The following is a 27,147-nucleotide window of genomic DNA, read 5'->3' as shown; positions in this document are numbered from 1 at the left end:
CATGCAAAACTCGCCATATGCAAAACTAGGCTCACGCAAAACTCGCCACACGTGCAAAACTCACCTCATGGAAAACTCACCTCATGCAAAACTTGCACACACAGAAAAATTGCCACATGTACAAAAGTTGCACCACATGCAAAAGTTGCCTCACACAAAACTTGCACATACTCAAAATGCACCACACATAAAACTCGCCACGCGCAAAACTCGCCATGCACAAATCTTGCTGCACACAACTTGCTACACTAACCTGTCACATGCAACTCAACACACAAAATGTTGCTACACGCATGTCGCCACACAAAACTCATCTCACAAAAGTCGCTACATGCATGTCGCCACACGCAACTCAACACACACAACTTGACACATAAAACTCGCCCTAAAACACACACAAGTCTGGTATTGTCCTTCAAAAATAAAAATCTGATTAATAAGCAAACTACAAGAGCAACAAATGTACCATATAGGAAATACGGCAGCTGTCAGTCACATGACCTGTCTATTATGTGTATGTGTGAGCTAATATATACTGCCAGGGGGGAGGGCTTCCTGTTGGCTGGGGATTTATCAGGCTGCCAATAGCAACCAATCACAGCTCAGCTTCTATTTTGCTACAGTTAATTAACCTGAGCTCTGATTGGTTAATATAGGCAACAAAGACATTCTCAGTATAACAAAGCTAATATATGTTGTGAAATGCTTCTATTTGCTTAGTTTTTGCCTTTTAATAATTACATTTCTATCTATTTGTTTTGTGGTTTTTGTGTGCAGAATAAATTTTTGTTAACACATTCTATTTTGCTAACAGCAGTCATTAACCCGGGCGAAGCCGGGTAGTACAGCTAGTCTAATATATAAAGCTGAATGTGTGTGTGTGTGTATGTATGTATGTATGTATGTATGTCCGGGATTGGCATCTGAACCGTAGCAGCTACAGCCACAAAATTTTGCACAGTCACACGTCTGGACCCCGAGAGCGTCATAGGCTATGTTGTGAGGTGAAATTTTAACCCCGCGCTTTCCAATTCACCAAACAATTTTGCCCCTATCTACATAATGGGGAAAAAGTGAAAGGAAAAGTGTTGGAGGCGTCGCAGCTACAGGCACAAAATTTTGCACAGTCACACGTCTGGACCCTGAGAGCGTCAAAGCTATATTGTGAGGTGAAATTTTAACCCCGCGCTTTCCAAGTCACCAAACAATTTTGCCCCTATCTACATAATGGGGAAAAAATGAAAGGAAAAGTGTTGGAGGCAAATTAACAGCTGCCAGATGTGAACAAGGGGGACTTAAAGAATGACAGCGATGGCACCAAAGAGTATATACTGTACAGTTGCTAAGGTGGGGCCCCAACATGGGATAATCACACCACCACGGGGATATGAACACACACACAAAATGCGCCACACACTACCACGTGCTCGAACACATATACCACCCTCAGTGCACATTTCACCACACATACACCAACCTCGCCACATAAAAGTAGAAACACAAAAGTCGCCGCTCAAAACTCGCCACGCGCAAAACTCTCCACATGCAAAACTCGCCACACGTGCAAAACTCGCCACACGCAAAACTTGCACACGCAGAAAAATTGCCACACGCAGAAAAATTGCCACATGCACAAAAGTTGCAACACATGCAAAAGTTGCCTCACACAAAACTTGCACATACTCAAAAGGCACCACACATAAAACTCGCCACGCGCAAAACTCGCCATGCGCAAAACTTGCTGCACACAACTTGCTACACTAACCTGTCACATGCAACTCGACACACAAAAAGTTGCTACACGCATGTCGCCACACAAAACTCATCTCACAAAAGTCCCTACATGCATGTCGCCACACGCAACTCAACACACACAACTTGACACACGAAACTCGCCCTAAAACACACACAAGTCTGGTATCCTTCAAAAATAAAAATCTGATTAATAAGCAGACAAACTACAAGAGCAACAAATGTACCATATAGGAATCCGGCAGCTGTCAGTCACATGACCAGTCTATTATGTGTATGTGTGAGCTAATATATACTGCCAGGGGGTGGGCTTACTGTTGGCTGGGGATTTATCAGGCTGCCATTTTAGCTTACAAATACTGAGGTAAAAATACTGACCAAATAACGTGTGAACGAGGGCTAATACAGGAGGAGATGGCATACAGCTATATACTATATACAGGAGATGACACACAGGTATATACTATTTACAGGGGAGATGACACACAGGTATATACTATATACAGGAGGAGATGACACACAGATATATACTATATACAGGAGAGATGACACACAGGTATATACTATATAGAGGAGGAGATGACATACAGGTACATACTACATACAGGAGGAGATGACATACAGGTATATACTATATACAGGAGGAGATGACACACAGGTATATACTATATACAGGAGCAGATTACCTACAGGTATATAGTATATACAGGAGGAGATGACACAGGTATATGCTATGTATAGGAGGAGATGACATACAGGTATATACTATATACAGGAGATGACACACAGATATATACTATATATAGGTGAGATGACACACAGGTATATACTATATACAGGAGATTACATACAGGTATATCTAATATATAAAGCTGAATGTGTGTATGTATGTATGTGTGTATGTCCGGGATTGGCATCTGTACCGTCGCAGCTACAGCCACAAAATTTTGCACAGTCACACGTCTGGACCCCGAGAGCGTCATAGGCTATGTTGTGAGGTGAAATTTTAACCCCGCGCGTTCCAATTCACCAAACAATTTTGCTCCTATCTACATAATGGGGAAAAAGTGAAGGGAAAAGTGTTGGAGGAAAATTGACAGCTGCCAGATGTGAACAATGAGGACTTAAAGAATGAGAGCGATGGCGACAAAGAGTATATACCGTACAGTTGCTAAGGTGGGGCCCCGACATGGGATACTCACCACACACGGGGATATGAACACAAACACAAAATGCGCCACACACTACCACGTGCTTGAACACATATACCACCCTCAGCACACATTTCACCACACACACACACCAACCTCGCCACATAAAAGTCGAAACACAAAAGTCACCACTCAAAACTCGCTACATGCAAAACTCGCCATATGCAAAACTAGGCTCACGCAAAACTCGCCACACGTGCAAAACTCACCTCATGGAAAACTCACCTCATGCAAAACTTGCACACACAGAAAAATTGCCACATGTACAAAAGTTGCACCACATGCAAAAGTTGCCTCACACAAAACTTGCACATACTCAAAATGCACCACACATAAAACTCGCCACGCGCAAAACTCGCCATGCACAAATCTTGCTGCACACAACTTGCTACACTAACCTGTCACATGCAACTCAACACACAAAATGTTGCTACACGCATGTCGCCACACAAAACTCATCTCACAAAAGTCGCTACATGCATGTCGCCACACGCAACTCAACACACACAACTTGACACATAAAACTCGCCCTAAAACACACACAAGTCTGGTATTGTCCTTCAAAAATAAAAATCTGATTAATAAGCAAACTACAAGAGCAACAAATGTACCATATAGGAAATACGGCAGCTGTCAGTCACATGACCTGTCTATTATGTGTATGTGTGAGCTAATATATACTGCCAGGGGGGAGGGCTTCCTGTTGGCTGGGGATTTATCAGGCTGCCAATAGCAACCAATCACAGCTCAGCTTCTATTTTGCTACAGTTAATTAACCTGAGCTCTGATTGGTTAATATAGGCAACAAAGACATTCTCAGTATAACAAAGCTAATATATGTTGTGAAATGCTTCTATTTGCTTAGTTTTTGCCTTTTAATAATTACATTTCTATCTATTTGTTTTGTGGTTTTTGTGTGCAGAATAAATTTTTGATAACACATTCTATTTTGCTAACAGCAGTCATTAACCCGGGCGAAGCCGGGTAGTACAGCTAGTCTAATATATAAAGCTGAATGTGTGTGTGTGTGTATGTATGTATGTATGTATGTATGTCCGGGATTGGCATCTGAACCGTAGCAGCTACAGCCACAAAATTTTGCACAGTCACACGTCTGGACCCCGAGAGCGTCATAGGCTATGTTGTGAGGTGAAATTTTAACCCCGCGCTTTCCAATTCACCAAACAATTTTGCCCCTATCTACATAATGGGGAAAAAGTGAAAGGAAAAGTGTTGGAGGCGTCGCAGCTACAGGCACAAAATTTTGCACAGTCACACGTCTGGACCCTGAGAGCGTCAAAGCTATATTGTGAGGTGAAATTTTAACCCCGCGCTTTCCAAGTCACCAAACAATTTTGCCCCTATCTACATAATGGGGAAAAAATGAAAGGAAAAGTGTTGGAGGCAAATTAACAGCTGCCAGATGTGAACAAGGGGGACTTAAAGAATGACAGCGATGGCACCAAAGAGTATATACTGTACAGTTGCTAAGGTGGGGCCCCAACATGGGATAATCACACCACCACGGGGATATGAACACACACACAAAATGCGCCACACACTACCACGTGCTCGAACACATATACCACCCTCAGTGCACATTTCACCACACATACACCAACCTCGCCACATAAAAGTAGAAACACAAAAGTCGCCGCTCAAAACTCGCCACGCGCAAAACTCTCCACATGCAAAACTCGCCACACGTGCAAAACTCGCCACACGCAAAACTTGCACACGCAGAAAAATTGCCACACGCAGAAAAATTGCCACATGCACAAAAGTTGCAACACATGCAAAAGTTGCCTCACACAAAACTTGCACATACTCAAAAGGCACCACACATAAAACTCGCCACGCGCAAAACTCGCCATGCGCAAAACTTGCTGCACACAACTTGCTACACTAACCTGTCACATGCAACTCGACACACAAAAAGTTGCTACACGCATGTCGCCACACAAAACTCATCTCACAAAAGTCCCTACATGCATGTCGCCACACGCAACTCAACACACACAACTTGACACACGAAACTCGCCCTAAAACACACACAAGTCTGGTATCCTTCAAAAATAAAAATCTGATTAATAAGCAGACAAACTACAAGAGCAACAAATGTACCATATAGGAATCCGGCAGCTGTCAGTCACATGACCAGTCTATTATGTGTATGTGTGAGCTAATATATACTGCCAGGGGGTGGGCTTACTGTTGGCTGGGGATTTATCAGGCTGCCATTTTAGCTTACAAATACTGAGGTAAAAATACTGACCAAATAACGTGTGAACGAGGGCTAATACAGGAGGAGATGGCATACAGCTATATACTATATACAGGAGATGACACACAGGTATATACTATTTACAGGGGAGATGACACACAGGTATATACTATATACAGGAGGAGATGACACACAGATATATACTATATACAGGAGAGATGACACACAGGTATATACTATATAGAGGAGGAGATGACATACAGGTACATACTACATACAGGAGGAGATGACATACAGGTATATACTATATACAGGAGGAGATGACACACAGGTATATACTATATACAGGAGCAGATTACCTACAGGTATATAGTATATACAGGAGGAGATGACACAGGTATATGCTATGTATAGGAGGAGATGACATACAGGTATATACTATATACAGGAGATGACACACAGATATATACTATATATAGGTGAGATGACACACAGGTATATACTATATACAGGAGATTACATACAGGTATATCTAATATATAAAGCTGAATGTGTGTATGTATGTATGTGTGTATGTCCGGGATTGGCATCTGTACCGTCGCAGCTACAGCCACAAAATTTTGCACAGTCACACGTCTGGACCCCGAGAGCGTCATAGGCTATGTTGTGAGGTGAAATTTTAACCCCGCGCGTTCCAATTCACCAAACAATTTTGCTCCTATCTACATAATGGGGAAAAAGTGAAGGGAAAAGTGTTGGAGGAAAATTGACAGCTGCCAGATGTGAACAATGAGGACTTAAAGAATGAGAGCGATGGCGACAAAGAGTATATACCGTACAGTTGCTAAGGTGGGGCCCCGACATGGGATACTCACCACACACGGGGATATGAACACAAACACAAAATGCGCCACACACTACCACGTGCTTGAACACATATACCACCCTCAGCACACATTTCACCACACACACACACCAACCTCGCCACATAAAAGTCGAAACACAAAAGTCACCACTCAAAACTCGCTACATGCAAAACTCGCCATATGCAAAACTAGGCTCACGCAAAACTCGCCACACGTGCAAAACTCACCTCATGGAAAACTCACCTCATGCAAAACTTGCACACACAGAAAAATTGCCACATGTACAAAAGTTGCACCACATGCAAAAGTTGCCTCACACAAAACTTGCACATACTCAAAATGCACCACACATAAAACTCGCCACGCGCAAAACTCGCCATGCACAAATCTTGCTGCACACAACTTGCTACACTAACCTGTCACATGCAACTCAACACACAAAATGTTGCTACACGCATGTCGCCACACAAAACTCATCTCACAAAAGTCGCTACATGCATGTCGCCACACGCAACTCAACACACACAACTTGACACATAAAAGTCGCCCTAAAACACACACAAGTCTGGTATTGTCCTTCAAAAATAAAAATCTGATTAATAAGCAAACTACAAGAGCAACAAATGTACCATATAGGAAATACGGCAGCTGTCAGTCACATGACCTGTCTATTATGTGTATGTGTGAGCTAATATATACTGCCAGGGGGGAGGGCTTCCTGTTGGCTGGGGATTTATCAGGCTGCCAATAGCAACCAATCACAGCTCAGCTTCTATTTTGCTACAGTTAATTAACCTGAGCTCTGATTGGTTAATATAGGCAACAAAGACATTCTCAGTATAACAAAGCTAATATATGTTGTGAAATGCTTCTATTTGCTTAGTTTTTGCCTTTTAATAATTACATTTCTATCTATTTGTTTTGTGGTTTTTGTGTGCAGAATAAATTTTTGTTAACACATTCTATTTTGCTAACAGCAGTCATTAACCCGGGCGAAGCCGGGTAGTACAGCTAGTATATATATATATATGCAATTTGGGCTATAGTGACCTGAAACTCCTACTCTGCTGTAAGCACCAACTAATCAATTGTGCACAGGTTATTTAGAGCCCATACATTTCATGTTGGGGAGGTTACAGTTAAAGAAATACTATTTTATACATTAATAATAAAAGTAATGATGATATTTAAAATAATCAGGAAGACCAACTCACAGTTGATTAACAACCCAAAGTAAACTTTCCCAGCCAGTGGTTCCCTCGTGCTCCAGCTGGTGGTCATAAAGCTGTAGTAGTACGGCCAGCTGCTCACGGCTGCCAACTATGGTTGCTACATCCTGGAGAGGCGATATAGGGCGCGGAAAGCGAGTCACTGAAGAATGACCAGGAACAAAAGAAGAAAAGTGTTAGCCACCACTAATGATAACCAAGGGGATTTCCATTCAAGTTACCTAAAACAAATGTAAGAGGTTAACATATTATCATCTGAATGTTCCACAAGCTGCATAGTTACTAAAGTACACAGAAAGGGTCAACAAAAGGGCGCTCTGCTGCAGAGGGACTTTTCTACCTATGATCTACAGTTACATAGTAAAGGTACCGTCACATTTAGCGACGCTGCAGCGATCTAGACAACGATGCCGATCGCTGCAGCGTCGCTGTGTGGTCGCTGGAGAGCTGTCACACAGACAGCTCTCCAGCGACCAACGATGCCGAAGTCCCCGGGTAACCAGGGTAAACATCGGGTAACTAAGCGCAGGGCCGCGCTTAGTAACCCGATGTTTACCCTGGTTACCAGTGTAAATGTAAAAAAAAACAAACCGTACATACTCACCTTCTGATGTCTGTCGCGTCCCCCGGCGTCCGCTTCCCTGCACTGTAAGCGCCGGCCCTAAAGCAGAGCGGTGACGTCACCGCTGTGCTCTGCTTTACGGCCGGCCAGCGCTGACACAGTGCAGGGAAGCGGAATGCCGGGGGACGCGACAGACATCGGAATGTAAGTATGTAGTGTTTGTTTTTTTTTACATTTACACTGGTAACCAGGGTAAATATCGGGTTACTAAGCGCAGCCCTGCGCTTAGTAACCCGATGTTTACCCTGGTTACCAGTGAAGACATCGCTGAATCGGCGTCACACACGCCGACTCAGCGATGTCTGCGGGAGATCCAGCGATGAAATAAGGTGCTGGCCTTCTAGCTCCGACCAGCGATGTCACAGCAGGATCCTGATCGCTGCTGCGTGTCAAACACAACGATATCGCTATCCAGGACGCTGCAACGTCACGGATCGCTAGCGATATCGTTGTTAAGTTGTTCAGTGTGAAGGTACCTTAAGGCAGAAAAAGCCTGCAGCTATTCACAGGTGTAACCACCACAAATCCTTTGTCCCACTGGACATCCAGCACACTCCTCATATAAGGACACACACACCTCATGGGACCGACCAAAAGCCACAACCAACCATCACAACACACACAAAATACGGGGTCAACAGAATTTCTGCTTCTTGGGCTTTCAAAATATTCAACTGCACAAATATATATTTACTAGATGGTGGCCTGATTCTAACGCATCGGGTATTCTAGAATATGTATGTCCCACGTAGTATATTGCCCAGCGACGTAGTATATTGCCCAGCCACGTAGTATATTGCCCAGCCACGTAGTATATTGCCCAGCCACGTAGTATATTGCCCATTGACGTAGTATACAGCACAGAGCCACGTAGTATATTGCACAGCGACGTAGTATATTGCCCAGTGATGTAGTATACTGCTCAGTGACGTAGTATACAGCACAGAGCCACGTAGTATATTGCCCAGCCACTTCGTATATTGGGCAGTCACGTAGTATATTGCCCAGCCACGTATGCCACAGGTTAAAAAAATAAACATATACTCACCTTCCGCAGGCGCGTTGTAGTTCTGTCGCCTGTGTGGGGTGCAGGTGGCTGATTCCGGTCCCAGGGTGTGATGACGTCGCGGTCACGTGACGTCATGGCAGGTCCTTTTCGCGCAGGCCCTGTGATGACGTCGCGATCACATGACCGTGACGTCACGGCAGGTCCTGCTCGCGCAGGCCTTGTGATGACGTTGCGGTCACATGACCGTGACGTCATGGCAGGTCCTTCTCCCAGACCATCCTTGCCACGGGAACGTGCCGCTTGCATGGACCGGCCGGAGCATCGCGAGAAGCGGGAAAGACAGCGTAAGGTGAGTATCTAATGATTTTTTATTTTTTAAAATTATTTTTAACATTAGATGTTTTTACTATTGACCCTGCATAGGCTGCATCAATAGTAAAAACTTGGTCACACAGGGTTAATAGCGGCGGTAACTGTGTGCGTTACCCGCGGCATAACGCGGTCCGTTACCGCCGGCATTAACCCTGTGTGAGCGGTGACCGGAGGGGTGTATGCGGGCGCCGGGCACTGAGTGCGGGGAGTAAGGAGCGGCCATTTTCTTCCGGACTGTGCGCGTCGCTGATTGGTCGTGGCAATGGTCGTGGGCGTTTTGCCACGACCAATCAGCGACTTGGATTCCATGACAGACAGAGGCCGCGACCAATGAATATCCGTGACAGACAGACAGACAGAAGGACAGACGGAAGTGACCCTTAGACAATTATATAGTAGATACACACATACAAACGCACAACATAATATATAAAAGTATATTTGATAGACTTTTTTGTTGATGTGTGTGAAATTATATAACTCACACCCAACAAAAAAGAAAAATCTATCACTAGTCAATAAACATCAAAGTAGAAACACAAGTATAAAGAAGTGTCCCAACATGCACCCCGGTTTCCTCCCACATTCCAAAGACATACTGATAGGGAATTTAGATTGTGAGCCCCATCGGGGACAGTGATGATAATGTTTTAAAAACTGTAAAGCGCTGCGGAATATGTTAGCGCTATATAAAAATAAAGATTATTATTATTATTATTAAGTTACAGGGACCAAATAATATTGCACGCCCCATCTTTCAGTTTTTGAATTTCCACAAAAATTTAAAATAACCAATAAATTTCATTCAACTTCACAATTGTGTTCCACTTGTTGTTGATTCTTCACCAAAAATTTACATTTGGTATCATTGTTTGAAGCATGATATGTGGGAAAAGGTTGAAAAGTTCCAGGGGGGCGAATACTTTCGCAAGTCACTGTACATATATTGCCCAGGTTTATCAATATATAGGGAGTTTTGAAATCCACATAAATAGTCCCTATGAGGACAACATTAGAAAGGAGAAAGACAAAATTGCAGAAGATTGTAGATTTTATTAGCCAGGGAGATGTTAAAATAATTTCTATCAAAGAAAAAATATAGCTCTGCTTACACCTGCTTAATGTGGCACCATATGGGTTTCTATCATGCTTTTTGGCATTTTTTTTAATGGCAATAACAATGCACTCTGCATTGCTAATTATTGACGCCTAGACATCCCGGCCTCATGGATCCCATTAGAATTTTTATGGTCTGTCACTGTCCATTCATCAGTTGTACAATAGACCAATTATAATGGTCACAGCTCGGTTTTTGAATGGGCTGTCCTGCACTTTTGTGCAGCACCTGGCTGTGGCCACTATGTAGTTTATGGGGTTGTGCAAATCAGAAAATCTGGCTGCCAACACAGGGAGCAGCTGATAGGTGGGAATGTAGAGTGACGCACCCCCACTGATAAGATATTGATGATGTATCCTATGGATAAGCCATAAAAAAGTACTTGACAGCCCCCTAAAATGTAAATCATAGATACTAGTGTGACCAGAGCTTTAACCTTGATGGGAGAAGAAAGAAGGTTCAGGCTGTGTGCACACATAGCAGATTTTTCGCATTTTTTTTGCGGCTTTACGTTATAAAACTGCGAAAAAAAACGCTCACATTAAGCATTTTATTTAATAGAACGCAATCTGCATGTTTTGTGCAGATGCTGGGTTGTTTAACCTGAGCCGAATCGCATTCCAGAAAAAAACGCAGTATGTTCATTAAATTTGCGGAATTGCAGGGATTACGCACACCTAGGAATGCATTGATCTGCTTACTTCCCGCATGGGGCTATGCCCACCATGCGGGAAGTAAGCAGATCATGTGCGGTTGGTGCCCAGGGTGGAGGAGAGGAGACTTTCCCCCCCGGACTGGGCACCATATAATTGTTAAAAAAAAAAAAAAGAATTAAAATAAAAAATAGTGATATACTCACCTTCTGATGGCCCCGGAGTCTTCCTGCCTCTCAGCGATGCACGCGGCCGCTTCCGTTCCCATGGATGCTTTGTGTGAAGGACCTGCGATGACGTCGCAGTCACGTGACCATGATAGTGCAGCGCCCCAGAGTTCTGGTCGTTGCAGTACTGTGGCTTCGCCGCTAAGGGGAGCCATGGTACGTTCGATGGCACCGAAGGAGTTCCTCCAATCAGGTATCACAGACACCAATATGTTTCACAGCAGGGCCTCCGGGGGGAGCTAAGGGTGCTATTCATTAGGCCACTCCCCACCATAGTGGGTAAACTGGGGGTCAGGCAGAAAGTTAGAGAGAACGCTGACGGGATTGAACGGAGCAACACCCTGTGGCAGGGGGTGTTGTGAAGGGAGAGACTGTAGGGTCTCTGCCAGGGGTGGGATCCTGGCAGAGGCTTGGCATTGAAAGAACGTAACGGGTCCGCGCAGGCTCCTGGAAGCGGCGGGACTCAAGGAAAGGACTAGAAGCGAGACAGATTGTGCTGAGTGAGAAACGAGATCAAGCAGAAGGAGAATACCAGCAGGGGTTTTGTTGAAAGAGGCAGCACCCTGCTGAGGCGCAATACCGGTGGCCGGAACGCCGAGGGAGTGGATTAGAATACAGCTTCAAGCCATACTCCAAACAGCGGCAGGACAGTCGGTCTCAGGCGGGCTGTCTACCACATATCACCTATGAAGTCTTGGGGGGCAATTGCGGGAGAGGGGCGACTCTAGGGTCCCGGAAGACCTCCAGGCCTACCTGACAAACGGGTGCCATTCCAACCTGAATACAGGGAAGGGGTGGATTACAGAGGAACATCAAATCGAGTTGTGAGGGAACTTAAGAAACAGACACAACCGTTGTGGGGTTACTTTCCGTAAGCACAGCAGGGAAGGACTACAACACATAGCGCTAGAAGGAAGGCACAGATTTCCACCTGAGAGGAGAACTCTGGAGGTGCCATTGGACCGGCCGGACTTGCGTAGCCTGGTGAACCGTGTTCTGGACTGAGGACTCAGAGATCTCCAGTAAAGAGACTGCAACCTGGTGTCCTCGTTATTTACCGCGACTTACACCCCACAACTGCACCGCTCCACCGCTATCATTACTACCACCTATTACACCGGACGTCCCCCACTGACGGACAGGGCCACGGACCGGGTCTAGCCACCGTGACAACCCCGAGACTGAGAACCAGAGGCCCGGCTCCGGGTATCCCCTCGGCCCTGCGGCGGTGTGGGGGCGCGCCGCAGATCTTGGCGTCACGAACAGGATCTACTTAAGCCTGAAGAATCAGGTCATGTGTGCCTAGAGACTGTGATTTACTGTGCTTGGACTGTACTTTATTGCAAGACTGTGTGCTGTGCCATTTGCCGCCAAAATCCGCCGCCATTGCAGCGCTGAGGAAAGCGCAGGAAGAGAAGAGGGGCGTGGAGTGGGCGTAGACGAGCTGGAGAGCGCGAAGAATAATGGCCGCCCAGTCTAAATATTTCTGTGCAGTGAGGACGTGTCCGTCAGCAGCAGAGATCCGCCTCCTAATCCTTAATGGGGGGCGGAGACAGAGAAAACGAAACTGCTCACGCAGGAGAGAGCGGGAAAAAGACCAGGAAGCGACCCACGTGGAGGACGCTATGGCCAGCAGCTCCGAACCCGACAGCGGGGTTGAAGTGGAAGTCTCCCCTGACTACCCGGCTGAGCCCAGCAGCTTGTCCTCCGTGGATAACACCAAATTCCTGAGAGCCGAGATGGAGGATTTATATAACCAGCTCCTCCAACTGCATGTAAGAGTCCAGGCCCCGCATCAGGTGGGACCGGCAGTGGATTCCCGGACATCGGAAGAACCAGCGGGACCTGTCGCGGAAAGTGGAATCGTACCAGTGGGTGAGTCCGCCGATCCTACCCCACTAGCAGAGGGTGTGTTAGTGGGTCCCGTAGCAGCACCACCTCTCCCGGGGACCCATAGACTTCAGCGCCTGTTACCATGGGAGGAAGCCACGGGCATGGAACACCGTATGCGAGCCCCAATCACCCCTACTCCCTTGCCGTGTGAGGTCAGTGCGGAGCGCACGGTGTGCCGCTGGGTGAACCCTGGATCCAATCTCATGGGGTTCCCCGGGGTGGAGACCCAGAAGGGAGAAATGGTGCAGGCCCTAAGCTGGGAGGAATACCAGATCCAGCTAGAACAGCGGTGGCGAGAGGAAGAGAAAACACATCAGGCTAAACGGGAGGCCTATCATCAAAAAGATTTGGCGGTCAAGGACCGGGCCCGTAAGGACCCCACCACTCACCAGGCCCCGCGCAGGCAGGGCATCATCACCGTCTTTAAACTCCAAGGAGGCTGGGGCTTCATTAAAGAACCGGGGCTATACGCAGAGGTCTTTGTTAACCGACGAGATGTCGAGTCACACCTTAGAGAGGGTCACCCCGATCGAGACCTCTATCCGGGAGACAGTGTTACCTACACCCGGCACCTTGAGGAAAAGGGGTGGTTCGCTCTGAACGTCTACAAGAAAGAGAAACCAGCCCCTGTGGCCAAAGTGCCGCCGTGTGATCGATCTGTAACCACCCTGGTCGGCCCCACCTGCCTGACCACAGAACTTGCGATCTGCCACCCGATCGCCGCCACCACCGTCATGCCTAAGGAGGTGCCCCTTCGAGTGACCGATGTTCCGGATGTGCCAGCACAGAGAGAAGTGGGAACACAGACCTTGATCGCCGCGCACGACCTGGTCGTGCAACAGACCCGAACCCATGGGGTGTATCTGGCAGCGGGAGTGGACCTGAAACCTGGATTGCAGGGGTCCGCCCGCCAGGTGGCGCCTCATGGAAACTTCTGAAAGAAGAGTCACTTTGTGAAAATGTAAATAGTTACTGTTTGTCTTTTATTCCTTTAAGTTGCTGCTAAACCCGCCCAGGGTTAATGGATCCCTCTGTTGACCCGGGATCCTCTTTGTTTGTTTTCCTTTTCTGAAGTTGTTGCCCAAAAGTTATACAAACTGCAGAAATCATGGACTGTGCATGATTCGAACTTCCCTTGTAAATAGTTTGCACCTTCTTAAAGGTGCTCCCTACTGGTTTTAGCCAAAGACACTTTGCGAAGATATTTGCCCTATTTGTTTGAGCCAAAGACACTTTGTGAAGATACCTTTCCTACCGGTTCTAGTTAAAGACACTTTGCGAAGATACCATGCCGGAACCTTTGCATGGGCCGGTAGGCTGAGAAGACGAGCTACCTTAGAAAGACTTGGTCTCCTCTTAAAGGGGATGTGAGAAACTGAACTTGAGAGAGATACTGTTGCAGAACAGTAATGCCATAATGATGCCTTGAAAAGAAATGTAACTGTTTTACATGCTAAGTTATATGTGTTGAATTTGTTGAAATGTCTAAATAATGTTTTGCAGAAAGAAAAGATGCAGAGAGCCCGTAGGGGTAGAGATAGAGGTCTGCATAGTTGAAAGTAAGCAAAGTAATAATGAAGGTGAGGATAGAAGGTCAACCCTGCGTCCCCATAGAAAGTTACTTTGTTACTAAGGACAGAAAGCGAACCCGTAGGGGTTAGAGAGTGAGTCCTTAAAGGAGCCGAGTAGAGCTGGCTCAGAGTTCTTTAAACAAAAGGAATGTTATGTCTATACCATGTATAGTAGAGAAAGGCAGTAGGCCCTGGATGAACAGGGCGGTCCTGTAAAAGAAAGGAGAGGCAGTAGGTCTGGTGCCATAGGGACAGGCGGTCCTGCAGGTTCAAAGTAGGAGAATGTGAAGTTACCTTACCCTGTAATGTGATTATAGGAAGGCCTTTGGTAAACTAAGAGTGTATGTTTCCTAAAGGCAATGTTAATTTATTGTTCCAGAATTTGCACTAAGTAGAATACCCGGTTGGGTAACAGGAGTTATGCATAGCCTGTAATTTATAATGTTGACCATGTTAGTAACGTTAAAAGTGTCCTCACCTCCCATAAAGGGAAGCCTGTTCAAGTATACTTATTGTTTTGCACTCAACAAAATTGTATGTCTTTTTGCTAATCTGTATTGTTGTTTTTCTTCCCAGTCCCGGAGTACTGTGTTTAACCAGGGGGGAGTGCAGCGCCCCAGAGTTCTGGTCGTTGCAGTACTGTGGCTTCGCCGCTAAGGGGAGCCATGGTACGTTCGATGGCACCGAAGGAGTTCCTCCAATCAGGTATCACAGACACCAATATGTTTCACAGCAGGGCCTCCGGGGGGAGCTAAGGGTGCTATTCATTAGGCCACTCCCCACCATAGTGGGTAAACTGGGGGTCAGGCAGAAAGTTAGAGAGAACGCTGACGGGATTGAACGGAGCAACACCCTGTGGCAGGGGGTGTTGTGAAGGGAGAGACTGTAGGGTCTCTGCCAGGGGTGGGATCCTGGCAGAGGCTTGGCATTGAAAGAACGTAACGGGTCCGCGCAGGCTCCTGGAAGCGGCGGGACTCAAGGAAAGGACTAGAAGCGAGACAGATTGTGCTGAGTGAGAAACGAGATCAAGCAGAAGGAGAATACCAGCAGGGGTTTTGTTGAAAGAGGCAGCACCCTGCTGAGGCGCAATACCGGTGGCCGGAATGCCGAGGGAGTGGATTAGAATACAGCTTCAAGCCATACTCCAAACAGCGGCAGGACAGTCGGTCTCAGGCGGGCTGTCTACCACATATCACCTATGAAGTCTTGGGGGGCAATTGCGGGAGAGGGGCGACTCTAGGGTCCCGGAAGAACTCCAGGCCTACCTGACAAACGGGTGCCATTCCAACCTGAATACAGGGAAGGGGTGGATTACAGAGGAACATCAAATCGAGTTGTGAGGGAACTTAAGAAACAGACACAACCGTTGTGGGGTTACTTTCCGTAAGCACAGCAGGGAAGGACTACAACACATAGCGCTAGAAGGAAGGCACAGATTTCCACCTGAGAGGAGAACTCTGGAGGTGCCATTGGACCGGCCGGACTTGCGTAGCCTGGTGAACCGTGTTCTGGACTGAGGACTCAGAGATCTCCAGTAAAGAGGTAAAGAGACTGCAACCTGGTGTCCTCGTTATTTACCGCGACTTACACCCCACAACTGCACCGCTCCACCGCTATCATTACTACCACCTATTACACCGGACGTCCCCCACTGACGGACAGGGCCACGGACCGGGTCTAGCCACCGTGACAACCCCGAGACTGAGAACCAGAGGCCCGGCTCCGGGTATCCCCTCGGCCCTGCGGCGGTGTGGGGGCGCGCCGCAATGTCATCGCAGGTCCTGCACACAAAGCATCTATAGGAACGGAAGCCGCTGAGGAGATTGACTGCCTTCGGAAGGTGAGAATAACCATTTTTTTTTTATTATTATTATTTTTAACATTCCATCTTTTACTATTGATGCTGCATAGGCAGCATCAATAGTAAAAAGTTGGTCACACTTGTCAAACACTATGTTTGACAAGTGTGACCAACCTGTCAATCAATTTTCCAAGCAATGCTACAGATCGCTTGGAAAACGCTAGCATTCTGCAAGCTAATTATGCTTGCAAAACGCTAGTTTTTAGCAGGAATATGCATGCCAATTCCGCATGTGATATACCCGCGGCAGGAGTTGCAGAGTTGCCGCGTCAATTTCCGCGGCAATTCTGCGACGTGTGCACTTAGCCTTACGGGCACCACAGATAAAGAAAATTATATTAAACAGGGATCACCCGCATGCATACAAAATATACATGAAAAACCAAATGGCAGAAAACCCCCCCACAAAAACAGGGATCACCCTGTTTTTGTGCATATTCTTTCTGCTTTTTGGTTTTTCAGAGCTTTAAGCTTGCCATACACAGAGAACAGAAGTCAAACGTTCATTTGCCATCTCTTACTACTCCCAAATAAACGTGCGCGCTCTGCTCAGCCAAGTGTTCATGTTTTGCAAATGAGATCCCAAACACAAAGGGATTGGATGCTGAAATTTAACCTTCCCGATCTTTCCATCCCTACATATCAGGGAAGAGTCGGGAGACTCGGATGGTTGGGAAGTGCCGCTTACATCGGCAGGTGCAGAGGACTTTCTTATAATGTGCAGATGGACTTTTAGGCTACAGATCTGCACCTTTGCATCTCAATATAGATTTATTAATATTGCTCACAGGAAGTCCACAATATACCAAGCGGATACATTTTTCCTCCTGGCATGACGACATTGCATTAAGATAACATTGTACATCGCTAATGTTACACAACATGTAAATGTAATTTGATAATCTTTGTATTTCACAGCTGAGCCACAACTGAGGCCTATACCATGAATAAAAATCCCAAAGAGAAATTAAGATAATGATGCCAAACTTTTCATAGATACAAGATTACATCTTGGTCATTAAAGCTACAATAGACAGAATAAGCCGTTTATTTTCTATTTCTTCTTAGCGAAACAATGAAATCCAGCTGATGTTACTTCCTTGTAAACTCATTATGAAACCAAAGAACAAAGGGATATATAAAACAGCAACAAGCAAAGTAAATATGCAAGAAAACCAAAAATAAAGATTATTAACCATGTAGCGTTACGAAAGCCATTCCTACAGATTCCCCCATATGCATGCACACTCAGCCAAGCATGCATGTTTTCTTAGTAAGAAGATGGAGGAAAGGAATTTGCAGGAAGTTTCGGAAATATTGTTTCACTTTTTCAGAACATATTGTGAAATTGCTGTGAAATCCGAGTACTGGACTTGGCCATCTCCCGTATTCCCATGGAGAATGAATGGAGAACATGCTGAGCATGCACTGTGCAGCTCCATTCCAGTGGGGACAGAAATCCCCTGTTCTGGCCATCGGTGAGGGTCTCAGTGGTGCTATACAGAATCCTTACCAATAAACAGTATGACATTTCATATCAGACACGGGGCTGTAGCTCAGCATAGCTGTATCTAACTTTTCTCAAGTGCACACACCGTACAATTGCCAGAGATGGAAACCATCAGGTTAATTAACTTAGACAGAAAGAAAACATGATTACAGCAGTCCTAGCTGTATTAGGTTACAGAAAAATAGTGCATATATGGCATAAAGTTTATTGAACAGATACTTTGTCAGAAGAGTAATGTAACAATTAACATAGTAAGGGCATAGAACATTAGATCTACTGTCACAGGGCAAATATAGCAACTTGAAACTTATAGGGGTTGTCTAGGCTTGAGACCAATGTCAGCAATCAATATGTATGTGCAATTTCCATTCTTGGGGTCACATGTGCATTACTCTCATTCGGCTGCATTCAGTCTGAATCTACAATGTGCACATACCAATAAAAACAAGGAAAACCACTGCATGAACATGCGTGTCCAAATGTTTCATCAAATACATATGGATACAAATATGAAGTTCTTAAAATATGTGCGCAGATATTTAAAAAAATTGAGATGTTTTTTTAATTTTCAATGTGAAGATTTCAAAAACACTGAACCACACAACAGGCTGACACTTCTGAAGAGATCACTTCTCAGCAGTCATCTAACTATCACAGACAGGATTGTAATAAAACCAACACCTAGGCAGAAATCACAGCCTACATCTCCCCTACGCACACGGAAATCACAGCCAACATCTCCCCTACGCACACGGAAATCACAGCCTACATCTCCCCTACACACACGGAAATCACAGCCTACATCTCCCCTAAACACACGGAAATCACAGCCTACTTCTCCCCTACGCACACGGAAATCACAGCCTACATCTCCCCTACGCACATTGAAATCACAGCCCACATCTCCCCTACGCACACGGAAATCACAGCCTACATCTCCCCTACACACACGGATATCACAGCCTACATCTCCTCTACGCACACGGAAATCACAGCCAACATCTCCCCTACGCACATTGAAATCACAGCCCACATCTCCCCTACGCACACGGAAATCACAGCCTACATCTCCCCTACACACACAGAAATCACAGCCTACATCTCCCCTACGCACACAGAAATCACAGCCCACATCTCCCCTACGCACACGGAAATCACAGCCTACATCTCCCCTACGCACACAGAAATCACAGCCTACATCTCCCCTACACACACGGAAATCACAGCCTACAGCTCCTCCACGCACACAGAAATCACAGCCTACATCTCCTCCACGCACACAGAAATCACAGCCTACATCTCCCCTACACACACGGAAATCACAGCCTACATCTCCCCTACGCACACGGAAATCACAGCCTACATCTCTCATACGCACACGGAAATCACAGCCCACATCTCCCCTAAACACAAATCACAGCCCACATCTCCCCTACGCACATGGAAATCACAGCCTACATCTCCCCTACGCACACAGAAATCACAGCCTACATCTCCCCTACACACACGGAAATCACAGCCTACATCTCCCCTACACACACAGAAATCACAGCCCACATCTCACCTACACACACGGAAATCACAGCCTACATCTCCCCTAAACACAAATCACAGCCTACATCTCCTCTACACACAGAAATCACAGCCTACATCTCCCCTACACACACGGAAATCACAGCCTACATCTCCCCTACGCACACGGAAATCACAGCCCACATCTCTCCTACGCACACGGAAATCACAGCCCACATCTCCCCTACGCACACAGAAATCACAGCCTACATCTCCCCTACGCACACGGAAATCACAGCCCACATCTCCCCTACGCACACAGAAATCACAGCCTACATCTCCTCCACGCACACAGAAATCACAGCCTACATCTCCCCTACGCACACGGAAATCACAGCCCACATCTCCCCTACGCACACAGAAATCACAGCCTACATCTCCTCCACGCACACAGAAATCACAGCCTACATCTCCCCTACGCACACGGAAATCACAGCCTACATCTCCCCTACGCACACGGAAATCACAGCCTACATCTCCCCTACGCACACGGAAATCACAGCCTACATCTCCCCTACGCACACAGAAATCACAGCCTACATCTCCCCTAAACACAAATCACAGCCTACATCTCCTCTACACACAGAAATCACCAATTACATCTCCCCTCCCTGCACAATGACCTGAACAATGATCTCATGATCACAGAACATTCCAAGAAAACTTTCCTGTACAAGTCAGTAAGTCACTTACAGATAATAGTTTTCTATGGGGCTCTGCTGTGTACAGTATTAATAGTGCACACCAGCATAGAAAAAAAAAAGCAGCCCTAAAAATCATAAATTACAATTAGAAAACAAAAACAAATTAGATAAACAAACTCATCTTAGTATCTGGTTTTGTTAAGTGGAAAGAAAATACAGGTGATGCATTTACTTTAAAGGAACAACAATGTGCTCATCTGTTACATGAACACTGCTTGGAATAGGACAGAAGGGCTAGAAGATATATTACACAGTCTCACATGCTGGGACGGCTGAGTCAGATGCAGGAAAATCACAGACAGCAGATCTATTTTAAGGGCCAGTAGACAGACCATAATAGAAGCTGGAAAAATAAAATCAAACTTTGTGTGTATAAACCGCCACTACTGTATGGTATGCAACTACAGGCACACAAAAAAGAGGAACACACTGCCAATGATTGCAAAAGGCAATCCAAGACTGACACACACACTGTGCCAGGACATAGCACTTAAACCCAAGTATTTGAAGGGATTGTACAGTGAAAATAATTTACCACCTATGCATACAATTGGTGACAACTTGTTCATCAGTGAGAGTCATACCACTCAGATCCGAACTGACTGGCAAAACAGGGAACTTTTATCCCCGTAAGAAAGGAGTGGTAGTGCACGTGTGACCTGACCTCCATTTATTCCATATGGGGCTGCAGAGAGCCAGGCTCCGCTTTACTGGCAGCCACATAGAGAATGAATGGGAAGGCGGTAGGACTCCTGATCTGTTGGGCCATTTTGTAACGGTGACAAAAGTTATGGAGGGACAGCCACCAATCAGTAAGTTATCCCATATCCTACAGATGTGTGATAAAGAGATTCACTGGACAACATGTAATTGCTTAAAGGACTGACGTGTTATAATTCTGGTCCTTCTTTACCTTCTATCTGTAATACTTCTCCCTGCAGCTTGGCTTTATTTGTAAAAGGTGCATTCTGTAAAACTGTGGCAAACAGCGAGGGAATGAGGGACTGCAGGGCAGAGAGATACATGTGCAGCTTGTGCTCATCCAGGCCGTGCTCCCCCTCCTAGAATAAGAAGGGAATACAGATGAATTAGCAGTGATCCTGCCAGTAAAATCACAAGTCTCTGACAGGTTGTAAGAACGAGAGCACCAACCCATGCTTAGGGCAATGTGACTGCGCGGACGATTGTGGAAGCGGTGTGAATACACTAATACCCTGATCACACTATAGGCCCCATAGCAGCAGCAACAAAGTCAGCTTTAGATTGAAGCAAATCACAATCAGTTTTCCTAAAACGTCTTTTATTCTATAACGACTGTATAAAATATTCATATTTGCTTTTTATGCCATTTGTTGGTTTCTGTTCTATCAAAGCAAAAAAAAAAAAAAAAAAATCTACAATACAGAACAGCACTTCAACGTTCACCAGAGACAACCGTGTTCCGAATGTAGCCATCATGGCGATCAGCCGATCACCGCAGGTCCCTCTTAGCCAGCCTCACACACTGATGACTCCTATGGGGAACAAGGCCAGCCAGGCATTCAGAAGAACGGCCGTCCATAGAAGACAAGGACTGTACAAGTCCGTGAGCGGAAATCTAAGGGTATGTGCACACACCGTTTTCTTTCTATAAAAGATGCTCAAAAGCCTGTCGTCTATACACAGACATGAACATATTCTCTCTTTCATCGTTTTGTTAGCATTTTTTTTCAGGCGGGTTTCGGATCAGATCTACTCCAAACATGTGAAAAAAAAAAGTGTGTACATACTGTAAATAGTTCCATTTTTATTCATACGCTAAACAATCTGGTTTTAACACATTATGTCAAAGCACATCCAGAACGAGCAGTCTCCGCAGTATCAGGCCGGTGGTTTCAATGTTATGGTTGTTCAGTGACTACTTATTGCAACGTAAAAACACAACTTACCCGGAGGAGTTTTTCAATTTTGCTCAGAAGAGTGGGAATAAGGTGGGATTGAAGGTTTCCAAGCTCCATAGTCCATGCGGCATACGCCGGTAAAAATACCTGGTGAGTGGCACCCACTACTCGCTCTGACGGGTCCCCTAAGGCGGTTAGGAGGAGCTCAAAACCCTGGAAGGACATCACATTAATGACTATTTCAGAACAGCAAACATTCCATGGAGAATAAAGGTTGAGGAAACCGCAAAAGTGCTGGAGTTTATCCATATCCTTAAGGGGGTTGTCCAGGTTGGACATAAAAGTCTGAAGCTTCTCTGTGTTACTGCAATTAACAGAGTGCATGCACCATTAAGATTCTCTGGTACTGACGGTAAGACCGGGGGGGGGGGGTCATGTGGTGGCAAGACCGGGGGGGGGGGGGGGGGGGGGTCATGTGGTGGCAAGACCGGGGGGGTCATGTGGTGGCACTTCCACTCCTGCTACTGTTTTCCCAGAAGCTGCAGCATCTGGTGTTCAAGTTCTGGAACCACAACCACATAAGGTGAGCGGTTCTACATTTAATTATCAATCTTTTAATGTGGATAAAACCCTGCTGTGCTCATTCATTTGAAATAAATAAATAAAAATCTGCAATTTTCACACTACCCTTATACTAGACTCACAGTTCCTATTTTGTACAGAAGAATTTTCAGCAGTCTCATTATCATCACGGACAGGATTACAATGACAGGTGTCACCTCTATATATAGCCAATTTGGAAAAATATTTGCCAATGCGCAAACTGTTTTTAATGTAGTGTATAGTATGAATCAAAGTAATTGCAATGAAAAATATCACAATACATACAATATTCTTATCAAAACATATACAACATCATAAAAAGGGTTTCTACGGGAGTAGGAAGTATCATTATAAATTACTAAAAACCTTTGAAAAGCACATGGCACTTGTTTTGTCTATGTAGAGAATTGTTATAGTAAATTAAAATGTAGTGTAAAGTAACTAAAGTCCAATGTGCCCCGATGCTAATTTTTTTCCTGGCCCCCGGCATGTTGGCCAGATGTATGCCCTTGTAGCTTTCTAAATCCTATAAGAACATACAAGTTGTCACTCACTCCCCCGTTATGTAGTAATGTCCCCCATCCTGGGCTCCTTCCCGTTACATATATATCCTCATCCTGGGCCCACCCTAAAATATATGTCCCCAATCCTGGTATACATACATACTAGATGTAGGCACCTGTCCTAGTATCATTCTAGCACAGCTTTCAGGTGTCAGTATAACAAGATGGAGGACATTTTAATATAAAACAGTGATTACCTCCATAGGCAAAACTAGTATCATTTAAAAATTAAAAGGTATATAGGAAGCTACTTTTATCCTTTCTATTCCCAGAGAACCACAACCATTGACTGTCAGTGACAATTACCTGTTGATATTTGTCTGGATCATCAATGTATCCCATAATTATGCCAAGACTTTTAATCACAGCTTCCCGCACCATATCCGCTTTGTCTTCCAGTAACATCTGTTGCAACATTGACAACACTAGAGAGCTTCTTATCTCTTTCTGAAAAATAGAGTAGCATGCATTGCTATAGTAATCAACATGGAACTTCCCACATTTTAATAAAAGATCATCATGGTGTAAGGGGAAAGTGCACAATACTGCCAGGAAACCTGTGATTTGGGGAAAATAATACTAGGGGCGGTGTTCCAACATGACGATTTCTGGATGTTTTATAAAAGATTTCCTTTTTGGCCAAGCATGTAGCATTGGTGAGGGACAGAGACTAGACACATGTACTATTCTATGGTGGGTCTGATTGCTTTATAGCGGTAATCGTATATCAATAATGAAGCACAGACCTGACAAATCAATACCTGATCGATGAACACCAAACATGGAAAGGTACATTATATTACCTACTTTAAAAGGAATATTTTCTTGTTTGAAAGCTATCCCCTATCTAGGGAGATGGGGGATAGCTTCCTGACCGCTGGGGCCCCCATTGATCCAGAGAACAAGAGCTCTGAAGGGCCCGGAGTGAATGGAACAGTGGTCAATAATGTGCACTGCCCCTGCATTCTTAAATGGAACCACCAGAAATTGCCAAGCAATGCATAAGGTGGTCTTTTGCATTCCTATTAGAATGAATAGAGTGGCAGTGTGCATAATCAATCACCTTCAGAGCCCCAAAATTGGCGGAGGCCCCAGCAGATGGACTCCAAATGATCTGGAAATTACCCTACGGATATGGAGTAGCTCTCAAACTTGAGAAATTCTCAACTCCCCCATCCATTCCCCCATGGCGTGCTCGCATCAATGAGATAAAGCATATGGAATAGCTGCCCAAGCTAAACAGGAAGAAATCCCGATCCTGCAGAGAAGATTTGGCCCACTAGCACTCAAAACTGCATTGGTGAATACAAGGCTTCGCCACCAGCGCGTGACCCAGCACACTGTACTCCCAGCTCCAACCTTCATATTCTGTGTGATCATTTATTACGGACTAATCTTATTACGATAACAGCACAAGGAATTCCTCAAAAATTAGTGATCCTTTCCCAAACAAAATAGAAACCTACAGTGATATGGAAGGAGTGAACCATGATCAAATAAAAAGCCTAAGAATTTATTGAATACAAGAAATATAAAATACAAAGTAGTAACGAAAAAGTCACATAAAAGACACAGTGACCTCCTTAAGAAATCTCCAGCAGTGGTGAAACGCGTCGAGGTGTTCACTTAAGCCCCATTATATAATATGGCCACAGGTAATGATAATTTCCATATTATATGGCTATACTTGTTATAGTGGTTTAGTTGTGTCTGTACAGGACCCCTTTTTATATTCGTGTATTTACTTTATAAGGTGCTTTACATACATGGGAGTCATGGCATTGTATTATTTATGCAGCACTCATACATGGGAGTCATGGCATTGTATTATTTATGCAGCAATCATACATGGGAGTCATGGCATTGTATTATTTATGCAGCAATCATACATGGGAGTCATGGCATTGTATTATTTATGCAGCAATCATACATGGGAGTCATGGCATGGTATTATTTATGCAGCAATCATACATGGGAGTCATGGCATTGTATTATGTATGCAGCAATCATACATGGGAGACATGGCATTGTATTATGTATGCAGCAATCATACATGGGAGTCATGGCATTGTATTATTTATGCAGCAATCATACATGGGAGACATGGCATTGTATTATTTATGCAGCAATCATACATGGGAGTCATGGCATTGTATTATTTATGCAGCAATCATACATATGAGTCATGGCATTGTATTATTTATGCAGCAATCATACATGGGAGTCATGGCATTGTATTATTTATGCAGCAATCATACATGGGAGTCATGGCATTGTATTATTTATGCAGCAATCATACATGGGAGTCATGGCATTGTATTATGTATGCAGCAATCATACATGGGAGACATGGCATTGTATTATGTATGCAGCAATCATACATGGGAGTCATGGCATTGTATTATTTATGCAGCAATCATACATGGGAGACATGGCATTGTATTATTTATGCAGCAATCATACATGGGAGTCATGGCATTGTATTATTTATGCAGCAATCATACATATGAGTCATGGCATTGTATTATTTATGCAGCAATCATACATGGGAGACATGGCATTGTATTATTTATGCAGCAATCATACATGGGAGTCATGGCATTGTATTATTTATGCAGCAATCATACATGGGAGTCATGGCATTGTATTATTTATGCAGCAGTCATACATGGGAGTCATGGCATTGTATTATTTATGCAGCAATCATACATGGGAGTCATGGCATTGTATTATTTATGCAGCAATCATTCATGAGAGTCATGGCATATTATTTTTTATGCAGCACTCATACATGGGAGTCATGGCATTGTATTATTTATGCAGCGATCATACATATGAGTCATGGCATGGTATTATTTATGCAGCAATCATACATGGGAGTCATGGCATTGTATTATTTATGCAGCACTCATACATGGGAGTCATGGCATTGTATTATTTATGCAGCAATCATACATGGGAGTCATGGCATGGTATTATTTATGCAGCAATCATACATGGGTGTCATGGCATTGTATTATTTATGCAGCAATCATACATGGGAGTCATGGCATTGTATTATTTATGCAGCGATCATACATATGAGTTATGGCATGGTATTATTTATGCAGCACTCATACATGGGAGTCATGGCATGGTATTATATATGCAGCAATCATACATGGGAGTCATGGCATTGTATTATTTATGCAGCACTCATACATGGGAGTCATGGCATGGTATTATTAATGCAGCAATCATACAAGGGAGTCATGGCATTGTATTATTTATGCAGCGATCATACATATGAGTTATGGCATTGTATTATTAATGCAGCACTCATACATGGGAGTCATGGCATTGTATTATTTATGCAACGATCATACATATGAGTCATGGCATTGTATTATTAATGCAGCACTCATACATGGGAGTCATGGCATAGTATTATTTATGCAGCACTCATACATGGGAGTCATGGCATTGTATTATTTATGCAGCAATCATACATGGGAGACATGGCATTGTATTATTTATGCAGCAATCATACATGGGAGTCATGGCATTGTATTATTTATGCAGCAATCATACATGGGAGTCATGGCATTGTATTATTTATGCAGCAGTCATACATGGGAGTCATGGCATTGTATTATTTATGCAGCAATCATACATGGGAGTCATGGCATTGTATTATTTATGCAGCAATCATTCATGGGAGTCATGGCA

General features: G+C 44.6%; 1 protein-coding gene across 5 annotated transcripts in view; it reads right to left on the bottom strand.

The window, feature by feature from the left end:
- RELCH (RAB11 binding and LisH domain, coiled-coil and HEAT repeat containing) overlaps nucleotides 1-27,147 on the bottom strand; it is a 204,264-nt gene that overhangs the window by 67,670 nt on the left and 109,447 nt on the right. For all 5 annotated transcript variants that reach the window (XR_013216939.1, XM_077269738.1, XM_077269736.1 and 2 more), the window contains 4 exons: nucleotides 23,746-23,886; nucleotides 22,322-22,486; nucleotides 21,307-21,454; nucleotides 7,268-7,424 (listed from right to left, as the gene is read on the bottom strand). Coding sequence is in view for 4 of the 5 variants with exons in the window: in XM_077269738.1 (XP_077125853.1) it covers nucleotides 7,268-7,424; nucleotides 21,307-21,454; nucleotides 22,322-22,486; nucleotides 23,746-23,886 (611 nt within the window). In the remaining variant the exon portion in view is untranslated. The remainder of the gene's footprint in view (nucleotides 1-7,267; nucleotides 7,425-21,306; nucleotides 21,455-22,321; nucleotides 22,487-23,745; nucleotides 23,887-27,147) is intronic.

The sequence above is a fragment of the Ranitomeya variabilis genome, chromosome 6 (genome assembly GCF_051348905.1).
Source record: "Ranitomeya variabilis isolate aRanVar5 chromosome 6, aRanVar5.hap1, whole genome shotgun sequence".
Taxonomy (NCBI): domain Eukaryota; kingdom Metazoa; phylum Chordata; class Amphibia; order Anura; family Dendrobatidae; genus Ranitomeya; species Ranitomeya variabilis.
Note: the sequence above shows the minus strand (reverse complement) of the source record. Positions and strands in the feature narration are given on the sequence as shown.